Source organism: Rhyacophila brunnea, unplaced genomic scaffold (genome assembly GCF_057557595.1).
Source record: "Rhyacophila brunnea isolate RB1 unplaced genomic scaffold, BYU_Rbru_1.0 scaffold_8, whole genome shotgun sequence".
In the NCBI taxonomy this organism is placed as follows: Eukaryota; Metazoa; Arthropoda; class Insecta; order Trichoptera; family Rhyacophilidae; genus Rhyacophila; species Rhyacophila brunnea.
In genome coordinates this window covers 22,133,071-22,151,531 of record NW_028233350.1, presented here as the reverse complement: position 1 = coordinate 22,151,531, position 18,461 = coordinate 22,133,071, and the positions used below count along the sequence as shown (strand labels likewise).

The 18,461-nt window shown below is 30.7% G+C and overlaps 1 protein-coding gene across 7 annotated transcripts in view; it reads left to right on the top strand.

Annotated features, from left to right (window-relative positions):
- rdgA (retinal degeneration A) overlaps positions 1–18,461 on the top strand; it is a 243,091-nt gene that overhangs the window by 182,357 nt on the left and 42,273 nt on the right. For all 7 annotated transcript variants that reach the window (XM_085959201.1, XM_085959204.1, XM_085959202.1 and 4 more), the window contains one exon: positions 8,003–8,132. In XM_085959201.1, coding sequence (XP_085815327.1) covers positions 8,003–8,132 — 130 coding nt within the window. The remainder of the gene's footprint in view (positions 1–8,002; positions 8,133–18,461) is intronic.

The window sequence follows — 18,461 nt, the reverse complement described above, 5'->3', positions numbered from 1 at the left end:
CAATATAACAGAGTGCCGAAGAGAGTCAACCTGGACTATGAATAAAGAATATAGTTATTCTCATGCAATAATAATAATATACTGGTAAAATAAAACACCTACGTTCATATTATTTGCTAAATAATAAATATAATATTATTAAGCTTTCTGAGATTATTTTTGGTAGAGCTTTTAATAAAATAAGCTAGGCGTTGACCAAATTAGTTCAGATAAAAATCAACTTGTGCGGTCGGTGCACTTATCATTCGCAAGCTTTTTTCAATGACAGTTTTTCCAGCGCGAGATAAAAATGAAGAAGTGTTCACCGACTGGCCTCGGCCGACCAGACACATAAATCGAACCGAAAGCGAGATCGCAGACTTGGGATTTTTCTATTGTGTAGTAGTATTTGGGCGCTCAAATAAAAGTCCACCCTCCCACTATTACAGGAAAAATCTTTTTTTTTTCCACCCCGACCACACCATTTATTACAGTCGGTGAAAAACCTCGTACAACAACCAATTTGAGATGAAATATTTACTCTCTGCTATTTACGGCACGACGCGCGCAACACTCGACATGAATGCGTTCTATTTTCGCAAACTACAAAGCAATTTGTTGCACTTTTCTACTTTGCCTTTGATACCATTTTTCCATCTGAAGGATTATTGATGACTTATACAAATGCAGACTGAGTTAGTTGAATAGCTTTCAAGCATAATTTTGACATATTATGGGATCACAAAAGTCAGTATAATCCATGCTCGTAAAGTCAGTCGGTTTTTATCAAGGTGACTGCTTCTTGAGTTACGTTAAAAATGCTAATAACAAAATATGATTTATGCCAACATTTGAATTTATCGATAACGTAACTATAAACATTTAGATATTTTCTTTCAACATGAAAAAGATATATGCATAGTACCTCTATTCACAATAAATAATGGATTAGTAATATGATGACAAGTTATATTATTTTAGAATCCATAACATTAAGAAACTATAAGTGGATTTACTTCCAAAAGTCTGGAAATCATGGAGTAATTGGAATTTGAAGTTTGAGATGCCCTCTAAAATCAGGCATGATGATAATTTCTTTCTGCTTTATGTGCATGTTCTATATATCGGATGACCGTTGTTTTTTCTAGTATACATATTTATATATATACACACCATACCCAAATTATCGACGTCCCACCTGTTGGCAGTAACCCCACATAATTGTTGACTGTGAAAAAGATTCGATAAGTAGTATACAAAAAAGTATTAATATTAACGTTTACCAGGCCATGTAAATAAATAATGTATATACGGCCATTTATTTACAACAATATTCAATTATTAATGCTAGATTTAAAGCAAATCAATTTATGAAATACGTATTTGAATTTCAAATGATTTCCATATTTCAATAGAATGTATGGATTACGAAATTAAATTGTATAAAATTCGGTGGCGACATCTGTTGGTAAAATAATAAAATTACGTAGGTATCCGATATTTTAAATATTATTATTATATATTATTTTATAAATTGTAAACACTTTGACAATACACTGAAAACAGAGATAGCCATATTATATTATTATACCTATTTGTATAAAGACAATTGAGTAAGTATATTGGCAAAAAATATATTTATTCATTTGAAATCAGGGAACATAAAATAAATGGAAACTAAAATACCTAACGGTTGTGGAATAACAGGCAATCGATGTCGAGTGTCGAAGAATATGTGATAAACACGTGTCAAGAATACGTCATTCTAAACTTGTTCTTCGTTCTGATAACTGCTCTCGATTTATGCACTGACGCTCATTCAATATTGGTGTGTTTGAAGGTTGCAACGTACACTATTGCATGTCTATAATGTGTATTTAATTTTCGTAGGACACTCACGCATTCAAAACCCTGCTTCAAAATGTAGTGTATTGTATAGCCTATCCGAATTTTATTTATAAATCTGTTTTGTGTTTGAAACATAAGTACATTAAATTTGTTTGTGAGCCTTTTTAATATCGTGTCGATTTCGTAATAAGTATCGTATTATGTGGCATGTATTCACCAATAACAATAGTATAACATTCATATCACTATTACTATTTAACTCTTGCACGCAAATACCTGTAGGTACTTAGTAACTTGAAAGTAAAAGTGTTATCTAGTTCAAATATATGTTACGGATCGTTCTCCCTGGTGGTAATACACTAAAATCTTTTAAAGGGTTACGTCAAAATAGTCGCAAGTCATGCATTTACGTAATTAATTGTATAGCAAGACTCAATTCAATAATCGTTATATTCCTCTTTAAGCTATAAATCACCATAATATTTACAATAATGAAATCGGTAACTAATGATATTTATATAAAAATCTTTAAACTTATTATAACCATGTCATAATATTTTATAATATAATAAAATATTAATCTATCAGTATGACAATATTAATAAATTATTATTGCTAGAGAACTATAATATTCTGAGAAATTTATTGGCATTATATATATAATATTATTATGTGTACACTGTTATGGGCTTATGGCCTTTAAAAGCTTTCAAAATTCACTTCAGAATATTTTAATTAGTCTAAATATTGTACGAAGATTTATTAATATCTAAGATTAAATTCATAATTTATCAGAGTATTTTTTAATACTATCCAAACGATGATTAGCTTCTACAGTAAAAAAGGGGCGCGATTTTATTCGTGCTCACTTATATCAATTTAGCGGCAGTGTGTTGACTTTTACGAATTAGTGCAAAGTCACGAAAAAGTTTTTGGAATAATGCACATTTAATGGTCCAACTTTTGTGTTCTAAACTTTATTCCAGCCATAGTTGGGCACTTATTTATTTTATAACGCGTTTAAAATGCAGCCTTTTCTAGAATTGAATGTCAATAGAAATACAGTAAAACTCTCTTAAGATTTTTTTCATTTTTCTCTCAGGCGATTTTCTACGATTTGAAAAATGATTAGAAAACTAGTGGCTACCAAAAAAGTATTTGTTTTTTTTGCTGATAAAACATATTATTATCAGCGATAGGAGCAAAAAATGAAAACATTTTTGTTGTCATGTTTTCATTATTTAGAAATAGAAACAAACAAATAAATATAGTCTACATTTTTTATTTATTTTTATCATTATAACTTCCAAAAACTTAAAAAAATCTTCGTCTATCAATACGAAGCCTAAATATGTGAAGTTAAACAACAGCTTATAATTTAATTAGCCATTTTGAATTAAAGATTCATTTACAACAAACAACACATCTCTGTATATTTGGCTGCTATGCACTAAGTTTAAATAATTACAAGATAAAAAGAAGTTTTTATACACAACATTTTTAAATTTTCTGTAGAATCATATAAACTTGACAATTCTATGTATTAATAAAATCTTTTTATTGTACTTGATAGAAATACTGAATAAATAATATAGAATACTGAAATGTCATTTTGACATATTACATTGATTTCTATAGTAACGCACGTATATATTAATAATTTAGTTGCTAGGATAGGACCCCCTTAGCAACCAACAATAATAACTTTCCATAAAAAACAGAATTAACTGGAAATTAATTCAATTCTGCTTAAAAATGGCTAAAAGTATTAAAATAATGCATTGTCGTCGTGTTCTTATATATTCTAAAAAATTCAAATGTCTAGCTAGTCGGGAAGTTAGTTAAAAATCTTCAATCGTCCAAAATAAATCTTGGACAAACAAGAAAAAAAATGTACTGGACACACAAGAAAAAATTTGTACTGGACAAACAAGAATACGAGCTAATAAAAACGTGGTGAAAAATGCATTAACTTTTAAAAGAGTGAAATAGCTATTAATCAATCTTATTTTAAATATTCAGAATTAAGATAAACAATAAAAGTACGCCATACATATAAGTAGCTATAATATATCGGAAAAACAGGCCGATATCTTGTTTATTCTTGCATATTGCAATGGTTTTAACCATGTTTTAACGAAGAGAATATTTTTAGTTTTATGGCTATCGATTAACGTTTGGTCATTAAACCGCACTACAAAGTTTCTGGAATCGTCATCAAATCTTATATAAAAAAACCAAAACAATGAATCCATATAAATAGGCTTCGTTTGAATTATGTGTGTGTACATACTAGATACGTTAGTTCTGTTTATAAAACTTTTTTTCATGCGGAAATTTTATACTAACAATATTTTAATTTCTAACTTTTCAGTAGGTTGGTTTTTTAAGACATCTAGTATATTTGGAGTTTTAAATTAGTTCAGATTGCTGTTAAGGTCTCGTATAAAGTTGTTTGTCTATCATTCAAACGTAACTCGTTTATTTTCCTATAATTAATCATTTGTTTATCGTTCGTTAAAGTCTCGAACTCTCTAAAATTAATTATTTTCTCTCCAAAATAACCCCTACAGCATTTATTCTAAACGTCTAGAAGGCTTTATTTGTTCAAAGCTAATTACTTTAAAATCATTCCCTTGTTCATGTCTTATGTTTTTGCCAAATATAAGCTTAATTTTGGTTATTATTTTATATCAGAAGCTGCTCGTATGAATATTTAATAAGATCTAAAATAAATTCGTATCGCTAAGAGTGAATACGTGTAATAAACTAAAATGGCATATAATTAAGCATAAGTTATAAAAAGTATCGTATTACAAAGCTTGCCAACTGGTGTGCCGAGAGCGATCGAAAAGTGTGCCGCAAGATATTGTTGCGTACGGTTCAATTTTAATCATCTACCTGCACAACATCACATTAAAGTATTTATTGAAAACTGTAAAAACCAAACAAAAGTATACTAACTACTGATAATATCATTATACTTAAATCTAGGATTAATCTTTGTAAAAATTAACTCAATAATAGATCTATTCAGCGCTCGAAATGGAAATGTTTACGAACCGGAGCGCTCGACAGTTTTTTGAAGAACAATACATAGTTATCATAGTTATCAAATTTTATGTGTATTTCATAAAAATAAGTGTGTTAGATTTTCTATTATATGGCCTATCTAGCTCAGACGGTCAAATATTTTTTTTCCACGAGACGGAGCGATAATTTTACCGATTTCACGAACAGGAACGGCGCTCCGGTGCGTTCCGGTCCATTTCGAGTCCTGAATCTATTTCAATATCATTTAATCTCAACCGTAGCAAATAATTATCAAAAAAACTTCTTAATTATTTTGATTGGATCAAAATACTTTTGCATCAATATCCCAAAATATTCAGCACTTGTAAATTTTAATGATAGTAAGAGAATAGGCTCTTTATTTGAATAATGATCGACTTCTAAGTTCAGGTCAAATATATCTTGGTGAAAAGGCAATCATGAATATTTCGAAAATTTTCTCATCGGTGGTCACTATCTAGATTCCAAATAGATTTTTTTTTTTTAAATTCATTAATCACAAAATACGAGTGGTTCTTTCAGGCATCGATACAGACATACAAATGTTGGTTATTTATAACAAGCCCAGGTATCTCATTGAAAAAAGAGTTTGGAAAGAGATATAGATACTGTGATACTGAAGCTTCTGGTACTTTACGTTGTACGGCAGAAAACTGGACATTGGCTCGAATGGAGGAGTAAGTAATTGATAACCGACACTTAATTTTCAAACAAATACATTTATTTCGGTACTAATTACTTACAGATTCAACACTGCACATTGATATTATCAATACTTACCAATATTTTCAGTGTGTCGCAATTTTTTGTAATATGCATAAAAGGTTTGGAACCACTGTTTATTACAACTAAAAGCCACACAAATTACATCATTATAAATAAAAACGAAAAAAAAAAAAACTTATTACAATGTAATGTAGTAAAACATTCGTGCAGACTTAGTGTTTTTTGATCGTAAATGTAATGTTTGCAGATAGGATTGTTGACTGATGTTTATACGATTCAAAGGCTTTCATAAAACAACCTCTCTAGAAAGCTCAGTTACTCAGCGCCCTAAGAATTCATGAAACGAGCTACTTTCGCCTAACAACTGTTGAACGTGTTACAGCCAGGGGATTAGTGTATGTTTTCTGCCATCAACTTTATTAGAATACTTCTGCTTCATGGTCTGTACGTGTCGACATTAGTACAGATAGTTTTACAATTATTGCAAAGTAATTTTGAAAGTTAAAATGTAATAAAAGAAAACATTCCATTCATAAGATACCTTTACTTTATAATTATTTGTCCGCTTTCTTGAATGAATCGAACACTTTCTCTAAGGGTGTTTGTCAATTTTTTGTGAAATGACATTATTTAATTTTAATTAACTGAACATTTCGTGACGATATGTCACTAAATGTCATAAAATTAGTAAGTACTATAGATTTTTAAAACGTCATAGTAGCAATTTTTTTCTGATTGCCACCAAAATTGAGATTTGCGTTCAGTATTGTTTGAAAAATGATCATGGAAAGATACATAGTTGTACAGCGTATACAAATTGACAAAAAAATGTATTACAACACTAATTAATCTAGTCAAGCTACATTTCAGGCATTAGATACGTGAAATGTATTATTAAAATAATCGACCTACAGAGCTTACTATTCGTAATTAAATGGAAAATTTGAGTCAAATGGTAATATTTGTGATGGTAAAGAATCCATCTCGTGAAAAATGTAAACGGACTTCTGAAAACATCGATGTTATGAATTAAAGTATGCATGAAAATCCAAAATAATCAATTACAAATCGTTCTCAAGAAATAAGCCTTTCTTATAACACTACATGGAATATTCTTCATAAAGACTTGCATTTAAAGGCTTTAAATACAGTTAACACAAGTACTTACACTGAATGACCATTTAGTGCATCAAAATTTTGCTGATTGGGCTTTAGAGAAACATGAAATAGACCCATTATTTAATTAAAAAATCGTCTTCAGCGATGAAGCTCATTTTTGGTTAAATGTCGTCGTAAATAAGTACAATCGTCGCATTTGAAGTCATGAAAATCCATATTCTATTCTTAAAACACCTTTACATCGACAAAAATTAACAGTTCGGTGTGGTCTATGGATGGTCTGGAAGTGCAATTGGATCATATTTTTTTGAAAACGAAAATGGCACTGCAGTTATAGTCAATGGAGCTACAGAAACATGATTACTACAATTTTTTTCTGGCATGAATTAGACGATTTTCATCTGGACGATATGTGGTTACAATAAGATGGTGCAATATACCTGGTAGCACAATCAATTTATTGAGAAAAGAGTTCAGTATATATCTTATTTGATAACCCCATACAAGCATTGGTCATTGGTAATCATACAATCCCCGTTTCATAAGTTTACCCAGCTGCATGTACCTATAACACTGATTTTGATTTAGAATACTTTCATCATAATCGATAACCTCCAAACGTCTGAATTGTCTCCTTCACAAATGACCTTTAAATATTAAGGGGATACACAAAAAAATACAAAGAACTCCAATAAAGTATACTATGTAGTATATAACAGGAAAAAATCTAAATCCTAGCTCAGTGATATATATTTAGATTTAATTCAATGCTAGTGAGTTAAGAAGCCGCCTTTACCCTTTATCTAGAGTATTATTTCATGAATTCATGGTACGGTTGTAAATAATATTGCGTGTGAAAGGTAAAGCAAGATCAGTCTAAAATCACTATTTTCAGGAAAGCTAAAAGACGAAAATACCTGTTTTTTCTGTGTCGAATTTACTAATTCTGCCGCGTTGGTTCGACTTGTTCATTTACTCCTTAATGTATATAATTTTGTTTTTTAAGTTATGTATTCCTATATTTTCTATTTTATTTCATTTTTTGTACATATAATTGTAAAATCCAACGTATGGATTGAGTTACTTCAAATACAAAAGATTAGATTTAAATGTGGAGAAAGTTATTATCTTAAAACATTTGTACCTAATACTATATAAATCCTGCAGATGTATGACCATACGAAATAAAATATTATACGATGTACTTATCTTAAACTGTGCCAATAAATTAACAAGTATGTTTTTTCTTCTGTTACAGTCACTTCAAGCGAAGCTGTCATTCAGTTCGAAAGAGATTGTTGCTTTGAGTTGCTCGTGGTGCAAAGCTGCTTACCACAACAAAGAAACGTGTTTCAACATGCAGAGGATAGGAGAAGAGTGCACTTTAGGTATGTCACATAATAACACTATCCCTCTCATATCAAAATTATTCTTTTGTAATAAACAGATACATACAAATAAAAAATGTGGACAAATGAACTCTACATGCATTATAATAAGGGTCAGTTTAGAAATTGCGTTAATGCATATGCGTCATTATTGATTTTGTTATATACATCGCATATGTAGCCCAACACAAATACATATCGTTTATAATATTTAAAAACTGATTTCTTCCTATATTGCAATAAGGGAAGATTTTTGTCAGATGTCTATAATCTTTTTTGAAAAAGTACCCACTTTTGTGTTTAGCTATTGTATGTAATATAATAATATAATTCGGTAAGTATACAAAAAAAATGGTTATATGCTTTAAAAAAAACGGCGTTATTATTGAGCTTAAAGCTTGGATCTGGCTGTGTATGGGTATATTAGTCACAAAATATAAGTAAAATAAATATAGGAACCTATCACTACCTCTATCTCCCCTTCCTACCTTCTCGTAACTTCCCGTCTCTTCTTATTTTTACAGAAATGTTTTCATATGGATATGAGTTAAGGGGGGACATGCTCGTCGAAGGTCAAAATTGAGTTTTTATTGTATATTCAAACCATGATCCTGGACACTCCTTAAACGTTGTAGATGATCTATTTATATAATTTTGAAGTCTTATTATCCTTTATAGTTATTTTAAACATTTGATGACTGCATGAAGTATTTTTGTTACATAAAATAGTATTCTTTTAAACCTCTCGCTCTAATGTTTTAGAATATAGTCATATTTCGGTACATAACTGTGCAGTGGTGTTAAGATTTTTTACATTTATTAATTTTTAAACGCATTTATAAAACTATTAGCATAATTTATTACGAGATAATTTTTGTAAAATATTCACGATAAAAAATTATTTTGATAATCTCTGTGATCCCAAATTTGACAAGAATTAGGCATTTTATTATTCAAAAAATCGGCAAGATTAACACATTTTAAGATGATTCTAAAGATATTTATTATAAACTATGTTTTTGACCATTCAAGTGTGATAAACATCTTATGAATAATGATTGCTTTATAAGAATTATTGACCTAAGAATAAGGTAGTGTTTTTTTGAAATACGCCATTTCTTTTGTCATTCCCTAGTGGTTAAGCTGCAACATACGGCCGTAGCCATAAATTGACAAACTATAATTGAAGTAGGGAGTAAAATGATATTGACGTGCGTGTTTGAACATGTACCGTTTAAAAAAAAATTTAAAAAAATTCGGTTAGGTACATGTTCAAACACGCGCGTTAACATAATTTTACTTCCTACTTTAATTATAGTTTGTAATTTTATGGCTACGGCCGTATGTTGTAGCTTAACCACTAGGGAATGACAAAAGAAATGGCGTATTTCAAAAAAACACTACCTTATTCTTAGGTCAATAATTCTTATAAAGCAATCATTATTCATAAGATTTTTATCACACTTGAATGGTCAAAGACATAGCTTATAATAAATATCTTTAGAATCATCTTCAAATGTGTTAATCTTGCCGATTTTTTGAATAATAAAATGCCTAATTCTTGTCAAATTTGGGATCACAGAGATTATCAAAATATTTTTTTATCGTGAATATTTTACAAAAATTATCTCGTAATAAATTATACTAATGGTTTTATAAATGCGTTTAAAAATTAATAAATGTAAAAAATCTTAACACCACTGCACAGTTCTGTACCGAAATATGACTATATTCTAAAACATTAGAGCGAGAGGTTTAAAAGAATACTATTTTATGTAACAAAAATACTTCATGCAGTCATCAAATGTTTAAAATAAATATAAAGGATAATAAGGCTTCAAAATTATATAAATAGATTATCTACAACGTTTAAGGAGTGTCCAGGATCATGGTTTGAAAATACAATAAAAACTCAATTTTGACCTTCGACGAGCATGTCCCCCCTTAATACATTTACGACTAATTCACGTATAGTATGCCGAAAGTAAAATTGAAATATAAGGTCAATTCCTAATTTTACGTTCTATAATTTTTCTTAATAAACCGTATTTTTTCATTGAATACGTAATGTGACACACACAAAATAAGTAGTCGCCTCCGAAATAGTGTTTTGGTAATAATTTATAGCGGAAACGAGCAGATAACTTTAAGTGGAATCTAGTTCTTGTTCTCTTTGGCGAAATAGCGAAAAAAGTCACGACGGCTTGGCCTTGTTTCAGTAAAGCAACTTTTTGACGGGAGTTATTTGTGAAAACGAACTCTTTAAGAATTACTACAAATAGAAAAAAAAACTTTTAACAGTTTGAAAGGGTGAACTTTACTTTAAACAGTTTTACTACATACTACTTAAGTACATTTAATGCTATTTATATTCGATATATCTGTCATACATTACAGTGCTAAATCTGTATAATTACACTCAGCCATGTATAATAATACTGTGCTGATTCGATACCTACGTAACAAAATTAGAATTTAAATAGCTTTAAACGGCAATTTTCTTCTCACACTTAGTGTGAGGCCTCAGTGCCAGCATTCGGCGCAGCGTTGAGCGTTTTGCGCAACTTAAACGTATAATTGTATAAATGTATAACCAAAAAAAGACATTGTCTACGAACATTTTCACACACGGTTATACGTTTGAGTTGCGCAAAACGCTCAACGCTGCGTCGAACGCTGCCACTCAGGACGTACACTTAGGCTAATAATTGGATGTTTCATCACCAATGACTGGAAAATGCTCCAATAAAGTCGATTAAAAGACGTCACAAAAAATGCGAATTATGCTAGAAACACATTTCCATTACATCACATGAGCTTATATGCTGGAACCACAAGAATTTTAAATAATAAAACTGACATTATGTCAATTACTTGTAATGTGTAGCTTCCTTTCAAACCACTAAAAATAAAGATATGTGACTCGAAAGTGTGTAAATGTTCAGGAAATATATGTGGCGCGTGGGTAGTGGGGTGGTATGGTTTAATATGAGCGAGGTGACCTTAGAGCGGTTCTGATACATTTTGGCAGATTTGGCACACTATTCATTTTCTGTTAAAAATGTGCTACGGGATGGGATCATCTGTCTGATATTTTAAAATACCAAATAAAACAACATTGCACAACAACACCGTAGCGCAAGCTTACCGTGAGCTCACGCGACGTGATGGTAATGACATTAACCCAAACACATTGTGTTCGGGGCACAATGTATTTCTAACATTATTCTCACCACATGCAAATGTTTCGTATTGGCTTACGGTCATGATCAAACTTGCGAGACAGTTGATATATAAAAATATCGTGGCAAAATTTCAACACTTGCTATTTTAACAATGGTACCATTTTTTTCTGATGCATTTCGAATTTCCCACTGTCATTCAGTTCGCAACGATGATATTTTCGTAACCATCAAAAATCGATGTTTGGTTTTAGAGAAGATTTAAAACATCCAAAATTATCAATTATTATTATTGATTATCAATTTGTATGCCATCATCTTTTGAGTATTTAATGTAAGGATTGTCGTTTCCTATAATCGTAATATCCTATAAATGCGTCAACAAAACTTAAACGCCTCTGTAATGTTAAATTTGAAATGTGACATTTTCTGTACGTTATTTTTGTGAGCAGTGACGTTGCGAATGTTACAGATTGGTTTGTGGAGGACTGATAATATAGATAAGTATAGTTTAAAGATCAGAATCAAACAGTAATTTATCTAACTGGTAAACTCCCAAGAAATCGTCAGTTCATAAGTCCTTCAAAGCTATCAGTGGATTGATGAATGGCTGAATTCTATAAAGTTCTTCAACCCTTTCATAAGACTGATATTGGCAAATTGATCAAATTGGTAGGTCGTATAAAAAGGGTGAGAATAGTATATATATATTTGAAAGAAAAATATTGAAAAGTGTCGCATGCGATAAATATGCCACGAAGGTACAAACATGAACTATGTTGTACAATTATCCTACTGTCACATGGGGCTGAAAGTGTGGTGACTCTGGCTTAAGGATGGAAGATACCCAACTACCCAAGATGTTTCTTTTCCATAGACCGAAAAGGAATTGGATGATTAGTAGACATCAATTGAAATTGTCGGACTGCAAAAAACGGCACAGCATTCCTGAGATAATGAACACAGAAGCGTAGAGAGGAATAACTCGCGCATTGGATTGTAGACCAGATAATAATTACGGTATGTTATTGGACATTCAATATTTCATAAATAAAACTTTTTTTATGATAAATTATGACGTAGTGTGCACAGTCTTTGTTGTATATTCGTCTTACTATCTTACAACAAGAACAATGGGGTATGGAGGCGTGTAATTGGCAACATTATGTTGGATACGGACGTCAAGATATCATCCATCACTCCTGGAAACTTTTGCACACTGACAACCCTGCTGATAAATTTCCGGTCGTTACTTTAAAATGAGTGTTTCCGTCCCATACTATAAAAGATATCGGGGCTCAGATATACCTACATGAAAGCCGAAATAACATGAGCAGTAAAATACGACTACAATGTATGCGTACTTCAGTGATTTGATTTTTACGATTATTGTAGCGTTTGTATTATCCAATGCTAAATAAATTATACCGTTAACGAGTAATAAACATATCATTTTTATAGAGGCAGACTGCTTCAAATAACCTTTGCACTTAACTAGATATAGAAATATATTAAACTAAAAGAATTGCTCATTGACGCAATAAAGTGAATAAAAAAGTATGTAAATCGATGGCTTAACAACTGTCAAACCGTTATAATTATAGGTTGTGTTTTGTATACATTACCTACTAACACCGTCAATAGGTGTCATCCCCTAAGGATCAAATTCCGTGGAACTCTAAAGAGTCCGAAATCAATATCGGGCAGAAATATGAGCATCGTTGACTACGGGAAAGCAAAATGTAATTAGTAATTATTAATAATAAAATTAAAATTTGTTTCTGATCCACAATATGTTAAGGACAGCGCTGATCTGTCGTATTATATCGGTTATGATTGACTGGAGATGCACTGTTCTAGTATCCGTACTCGCAGTAGCAAGCTTGTAAACAAAATCCACAGATCTTCTCGTACGTTTGATTCACACACCGCCAAATTTCTCTTTGTATATTTTATAATAAAATAATAACTGCAATATTTCTCCAGAAGGTAATTAAATGTCGCCGTTTTCTATGCAACCATCCGTGTTTTTTTATCATCCGAAGTAATACATAGCAGACGATGTCATCCTACATCAAACACAATCAGAGAGAGTACCAAAAGCTGCTCTCCCTTACTTTTGGAAGTGATACTACATATACCAAAAAAGTGATTCACCATTTTCCTCCAAAATGGAACATATAAGCCTCCGTAATATGGATATATCTTAGTACATCATTTATAATATGTTTGACGATATTAAATGTTGGTATTTTAATCAAAATTTGCTTGCTCATGGACCGGGACTAGAAAGAGGAAAAAGTAAAACCGATACAGGCTGTAGACCAATACGTTTATATAAATTAGTCAAAATAATTAGAACCCTGGTTTCTTATATCAGTATATCGCTTTTTTGAAAATTAATATTAATTATTGCTGTAAGGACTATTTTAAAATTAAAATAAATTAATAAAATATAATAATTTATAGATAAACACTATTGTAATTTATTAATAAAGAAAAATTTTACGGTTTTATAATATTTACTTAGTTACGTTAAAATAAATATGTTTTCATATTATTTTAGAAAATATACACATGCAAACGCTTGTTCATAATATTATACTATACTGAGGTAAAATGAAAATTTAATGACTATTTAATTTTATTTTTGAATTTTACACTAGTTTGTGAACCATTATGCCGGGTCCACACTGGCAACATGTCGCGCGACAACCTCGTTAAATTTTACGATACGTATGCTACTTATCGTAAAATTTCGTAAGCAATTATGATAATTATCGTAAAATTTAACGAGGTAGTCGCGCGACATGTTGCCATTGTGGACCCGGCATTACAATACAAAACGTAATATTACTTTGTAATACAGAAATATTTTAAATAGGTATATACAAATAATATTCAATGTGATGTGTGTTTTGGGATCACTAATCACGGCTAGTTGGGTAATTTTAACTAATTTTTAAATTAATTATAAATTTGTATAAAACGTTGTTTGAGCACAGTTCGTTTATATTCACACTGCTGAACTAATTTGGTCGGAGTTTATTTGATTAAAATGAAATTCTATTTCTGTGAAACCAACAGAAATTATTCCATTGAAGTATTATTTTGATTACTTCTACAGCTGTCATTTTTCAGCTGTAGAGATATTATTTTTTTTAATTTTATTAAGTTTTTTTTTCAGTCCCATATGGTATCATAATCATAATAAGAAAAAATCTAGCTATCTAGCGCCAATTCCAGCATCAGCCTATCCCGCCCATCGAGGTCTCGGACATCTTTTATTCCCCCTTTTTAAGGCTTTCGCAAAATACCTACCCCTTTCGCAATAATTATCCATGTGTTGCACGTTCCTTGCCCACCGAGGTCATCTTCTGTCATACTCTGATTATTGTACAATGCATGATAATATATGACGTATATACATAATCACACGCATTACTTTAACTGTGTCAATTAAATTAACTGTCATTTTTGGTGGGAAAATAATGTATTAAAATTAAATACAGTACTTATTTCACATAGTTTAACAATAATCAGGGTCGTTTTTGTTCACTTCTGTGAGATATTTTCAAATGATATAAAATACACAATTTTACATGAATGTAATGAATTACTAACAAATTTTGAAGGCTAAACTATTAATATCAATATTACTCTCCAAATATTTCTTACCCTTTTAGTTCAATGGTGCTTCGTGTGAAGAGAAATTGTTATTCAAATAATTATTTTGATAATCAGAAAAGAACGATTGTCCAATATTTTTGTAAGTTTCATTCAATTTAAATACAGTTAAATTTATTAATTACGATCGATAAATTTGCTGGAATGAAAATTTTTATTTCACTTAAGTATGACATTTGACATAAACGATTTTGTGGATTTCTTGTGCGAACAAAAAAAACTTATAACAAGCATTATGCCGTATTTGTTGTATTTATTATGTTACTATGTCCACAATAACTGATCGTTACGTGTCGACTTATATGTCATGGGTCCCGGGTTCAAATCCCGGATGTGACAAAATCACATGTCATTTTTATGTATTTAGAGTATGGACCTAATAGTTTGAGCACGTGGGTAACATCCATTGTTCGTAAATACAGTAAAAATCAATAGAAACTCCACTCTATAAAGAGGCCAATATTATGATCCTCTCAGGATCGAACATAGTGATGTATAATATGATGTACATAGTCAAAAAAGTTAACACAAACATGGTACACAAAAAGCCAGTTACGGCACTGCCTACTTTAATCGACATTAATTGAATTAAGTATTTACCGTGATTTTCAAATGTACAATATAAATAAATAATATCGGAAAATTTTGCCGATATTTTAATATTCACGAGAATTAAATCTGCAGCAGCTATATTTTACAGTGCTGGAAACGTTACATTTAAAACAAATGCTAAAACTCACTAATTAAATAATAATCTCCCATGCGTACTTTATAAATTAAATAATAAACTTGTTGATAATAAAATTGATCAATATAAAGGTAAATATGGGCGTCGCTAAGGGGAAATAATATTTTGTTTTCAGTTTCCCTCACTGTTTTATTTCGACATCATAATTATTACAATGGAACGTAAACAATATGGAAACGTTTTGTTTTTTCCGAATTGAATTGCATCAATCCTGTTGGCTAAGCAATGGTTCTCATACTTTGCAACATCTTACCCCCATAAAATATTACATAAACTTTAATTTAGATTTTTCTAATTTACGTGAATTATCGTACTTTAGATGGAATCGGCCTTGGGATTCTTGGGAATATAGGTAATATGACATGATTAATAAAATTCTATAAATAAAACTAACCAACAAACTCGTAAGTAAATATTGTTTGTTATTTCTTTCAACTATCATTATTATTATTGTGTTTTACATCACATAAAATTAATACTTAACGTTTATTTATAATGTTTGAAGTAAGCATAAATAATTTGTACGGGTTTTAGCTAATTTATGTCATTTATAAGTTGTTACACTATTTTCTGTATTTTTACCTTCCCCTTTTATCCCCATTATCATACTGTGTCGCAAATATTTTACCCCCCTGACAATATTTTTGAAATTGCCCGTTCGTTAAAAATCAAATTCATCAAAAATTATCGATTTTTACTATAATTTTCTCATGGAATATAATATTATAAAATTAATGTATTCTCTCCTCCCCCTCGCCCTAATAATCGAACAAATGCTCTCTATCGATTATTATGCAATTGTCTAACAATTATTATCCTCGAGAATAAATTTGGAATAAAAATTGATGACACTATCTAGGGGGAATTTATCAAAGTATGATACTATTTTACAGGGCAGCTTTGTATGGGATATTCAATAATTCTGAATTGATAATAATCCTATGTAGTATCCATAATTTATTATTCGAACACCCATCATAATTATACTTATACTTAAGTCACTTTTTCGTAAAATATAGGTTGTTTATAATCATCAGTCGTCACTCATTTTTTATCGTTATTAAAATGTTAAAATTTCATAGATTTCATATATCGCTATCGTGTCTACATATTCTTCTTATTTTCTCTTCTTAGTATTAGCAAGCAAGTATGACTATCCAAGTGACTATTTTCGGTTTTCCATCGTTTACCTCACTCCAATGGGTATTGTTTGCTACTGATACAGTATAGGGTATATATTGGTGCCTTGTGGGCGACCTTAATGGCGGCATTGTCACAGAGGTGGGTCATAGCTGTTTGAAAAACGCTGCGTTGCGTCATGACCGCCCAAAGGCAACGGATCCGCGGTCATTGTTTAAAATTTAACAATGGCCAACATTGCCGGATTCATTTTATAGCAAACTTTGTATGTTACACAATTATAATACTGTGCCGCTTATTTTCAATTATACTACTCTTTGTTTCACAAAACCAACATTGGTGTTTTACAGCATTCAAAATATAGAAACTTTTTCTTAGGGGTTATATGCACCCTGCCACGAAATTGGTACTAGGCATACAAATTCTATCCCATAAGGGTCATACAGGTGTGAACAGATGCGTAGCTACCTCATCGTAACGATATGCAAAGCATTGAACCCCAGCCAACATCACAACAGAAAATATAGAATAACAATAGATCGCGCAGAATTTTGGAAGATAAACTAAAAAATGCCCTCGATAACTGATTTGAGTAAAAAAAAATCAGAGGAAAAGCCGATTAGATCGAAGAAAATTTTGGAAGTACCTAATAGATAGCTAAAAAAAGTCTTTACTTTAATTTTGGTCATTCTGCATAATACGATGTATGTAATTTAATACGAAGGATAAATACGGGATAAATAGGATAAATAATAAAAATACGGGAGGAAGGGTGCCCCTCATGCCATTTTCTCATATTTTTTTTAATAATCAATCTGAATTAAACACTTTGTAGATGATTTCCAGTTCGAGATGTAAAAAAATATTATTTACTTTCCAATATAGTTAAAGGTAAACATTTCATACTTGGTTACTGACATAGGCAGTGTGAGACCATCTACTTTTTTCCTGCACTAACGAATGCCTCGTAAACCTTTTGCAGAGTCTATAATATCGTACCACGAGGAATCCTGTGGGATTTCTCACTTAAATTCTGCTTGATTTCTTGATCGTGAAACCTTAAATTAAAAATGTCGGTATCCCTGGATCAGTGGCGAAGAGTGGAGGTAGGCTGTTAAGATCCGCCATTAATAATGCACACTAAACTTTGTCAGTCATACGTATGTATTTTCATTGAAATACGACTACAATTAATTTACAGGTGTAGTTTTTAAAATTTAATTAAACCCTGCGAAACCAAGCCATAATAAATAATAGTCAAAAAATACTCTTCTATCCATAAAATATCTAAGATTATGCAATTAAATGATACATAACTTTGAATATTTTATAGGTAGAATACAATTTTTGTCTATTAGTGTTTGGTTCAGGCAGGGCTTAATGAATTTAAAAAAATGGACCAACATTATGTGTAATGTATTCTTAATCCAACGAAAACAAATACGTATTAATGAAAAGGTATCCACAATTTTTTCATATCGCCCAAAATATACCAAAACTGTTATGGTTTGGTTTAGGTAGGGTTTAATTGATTTTTTAAAACTAACCTAACATCTGTAAATTGTAGTCTTA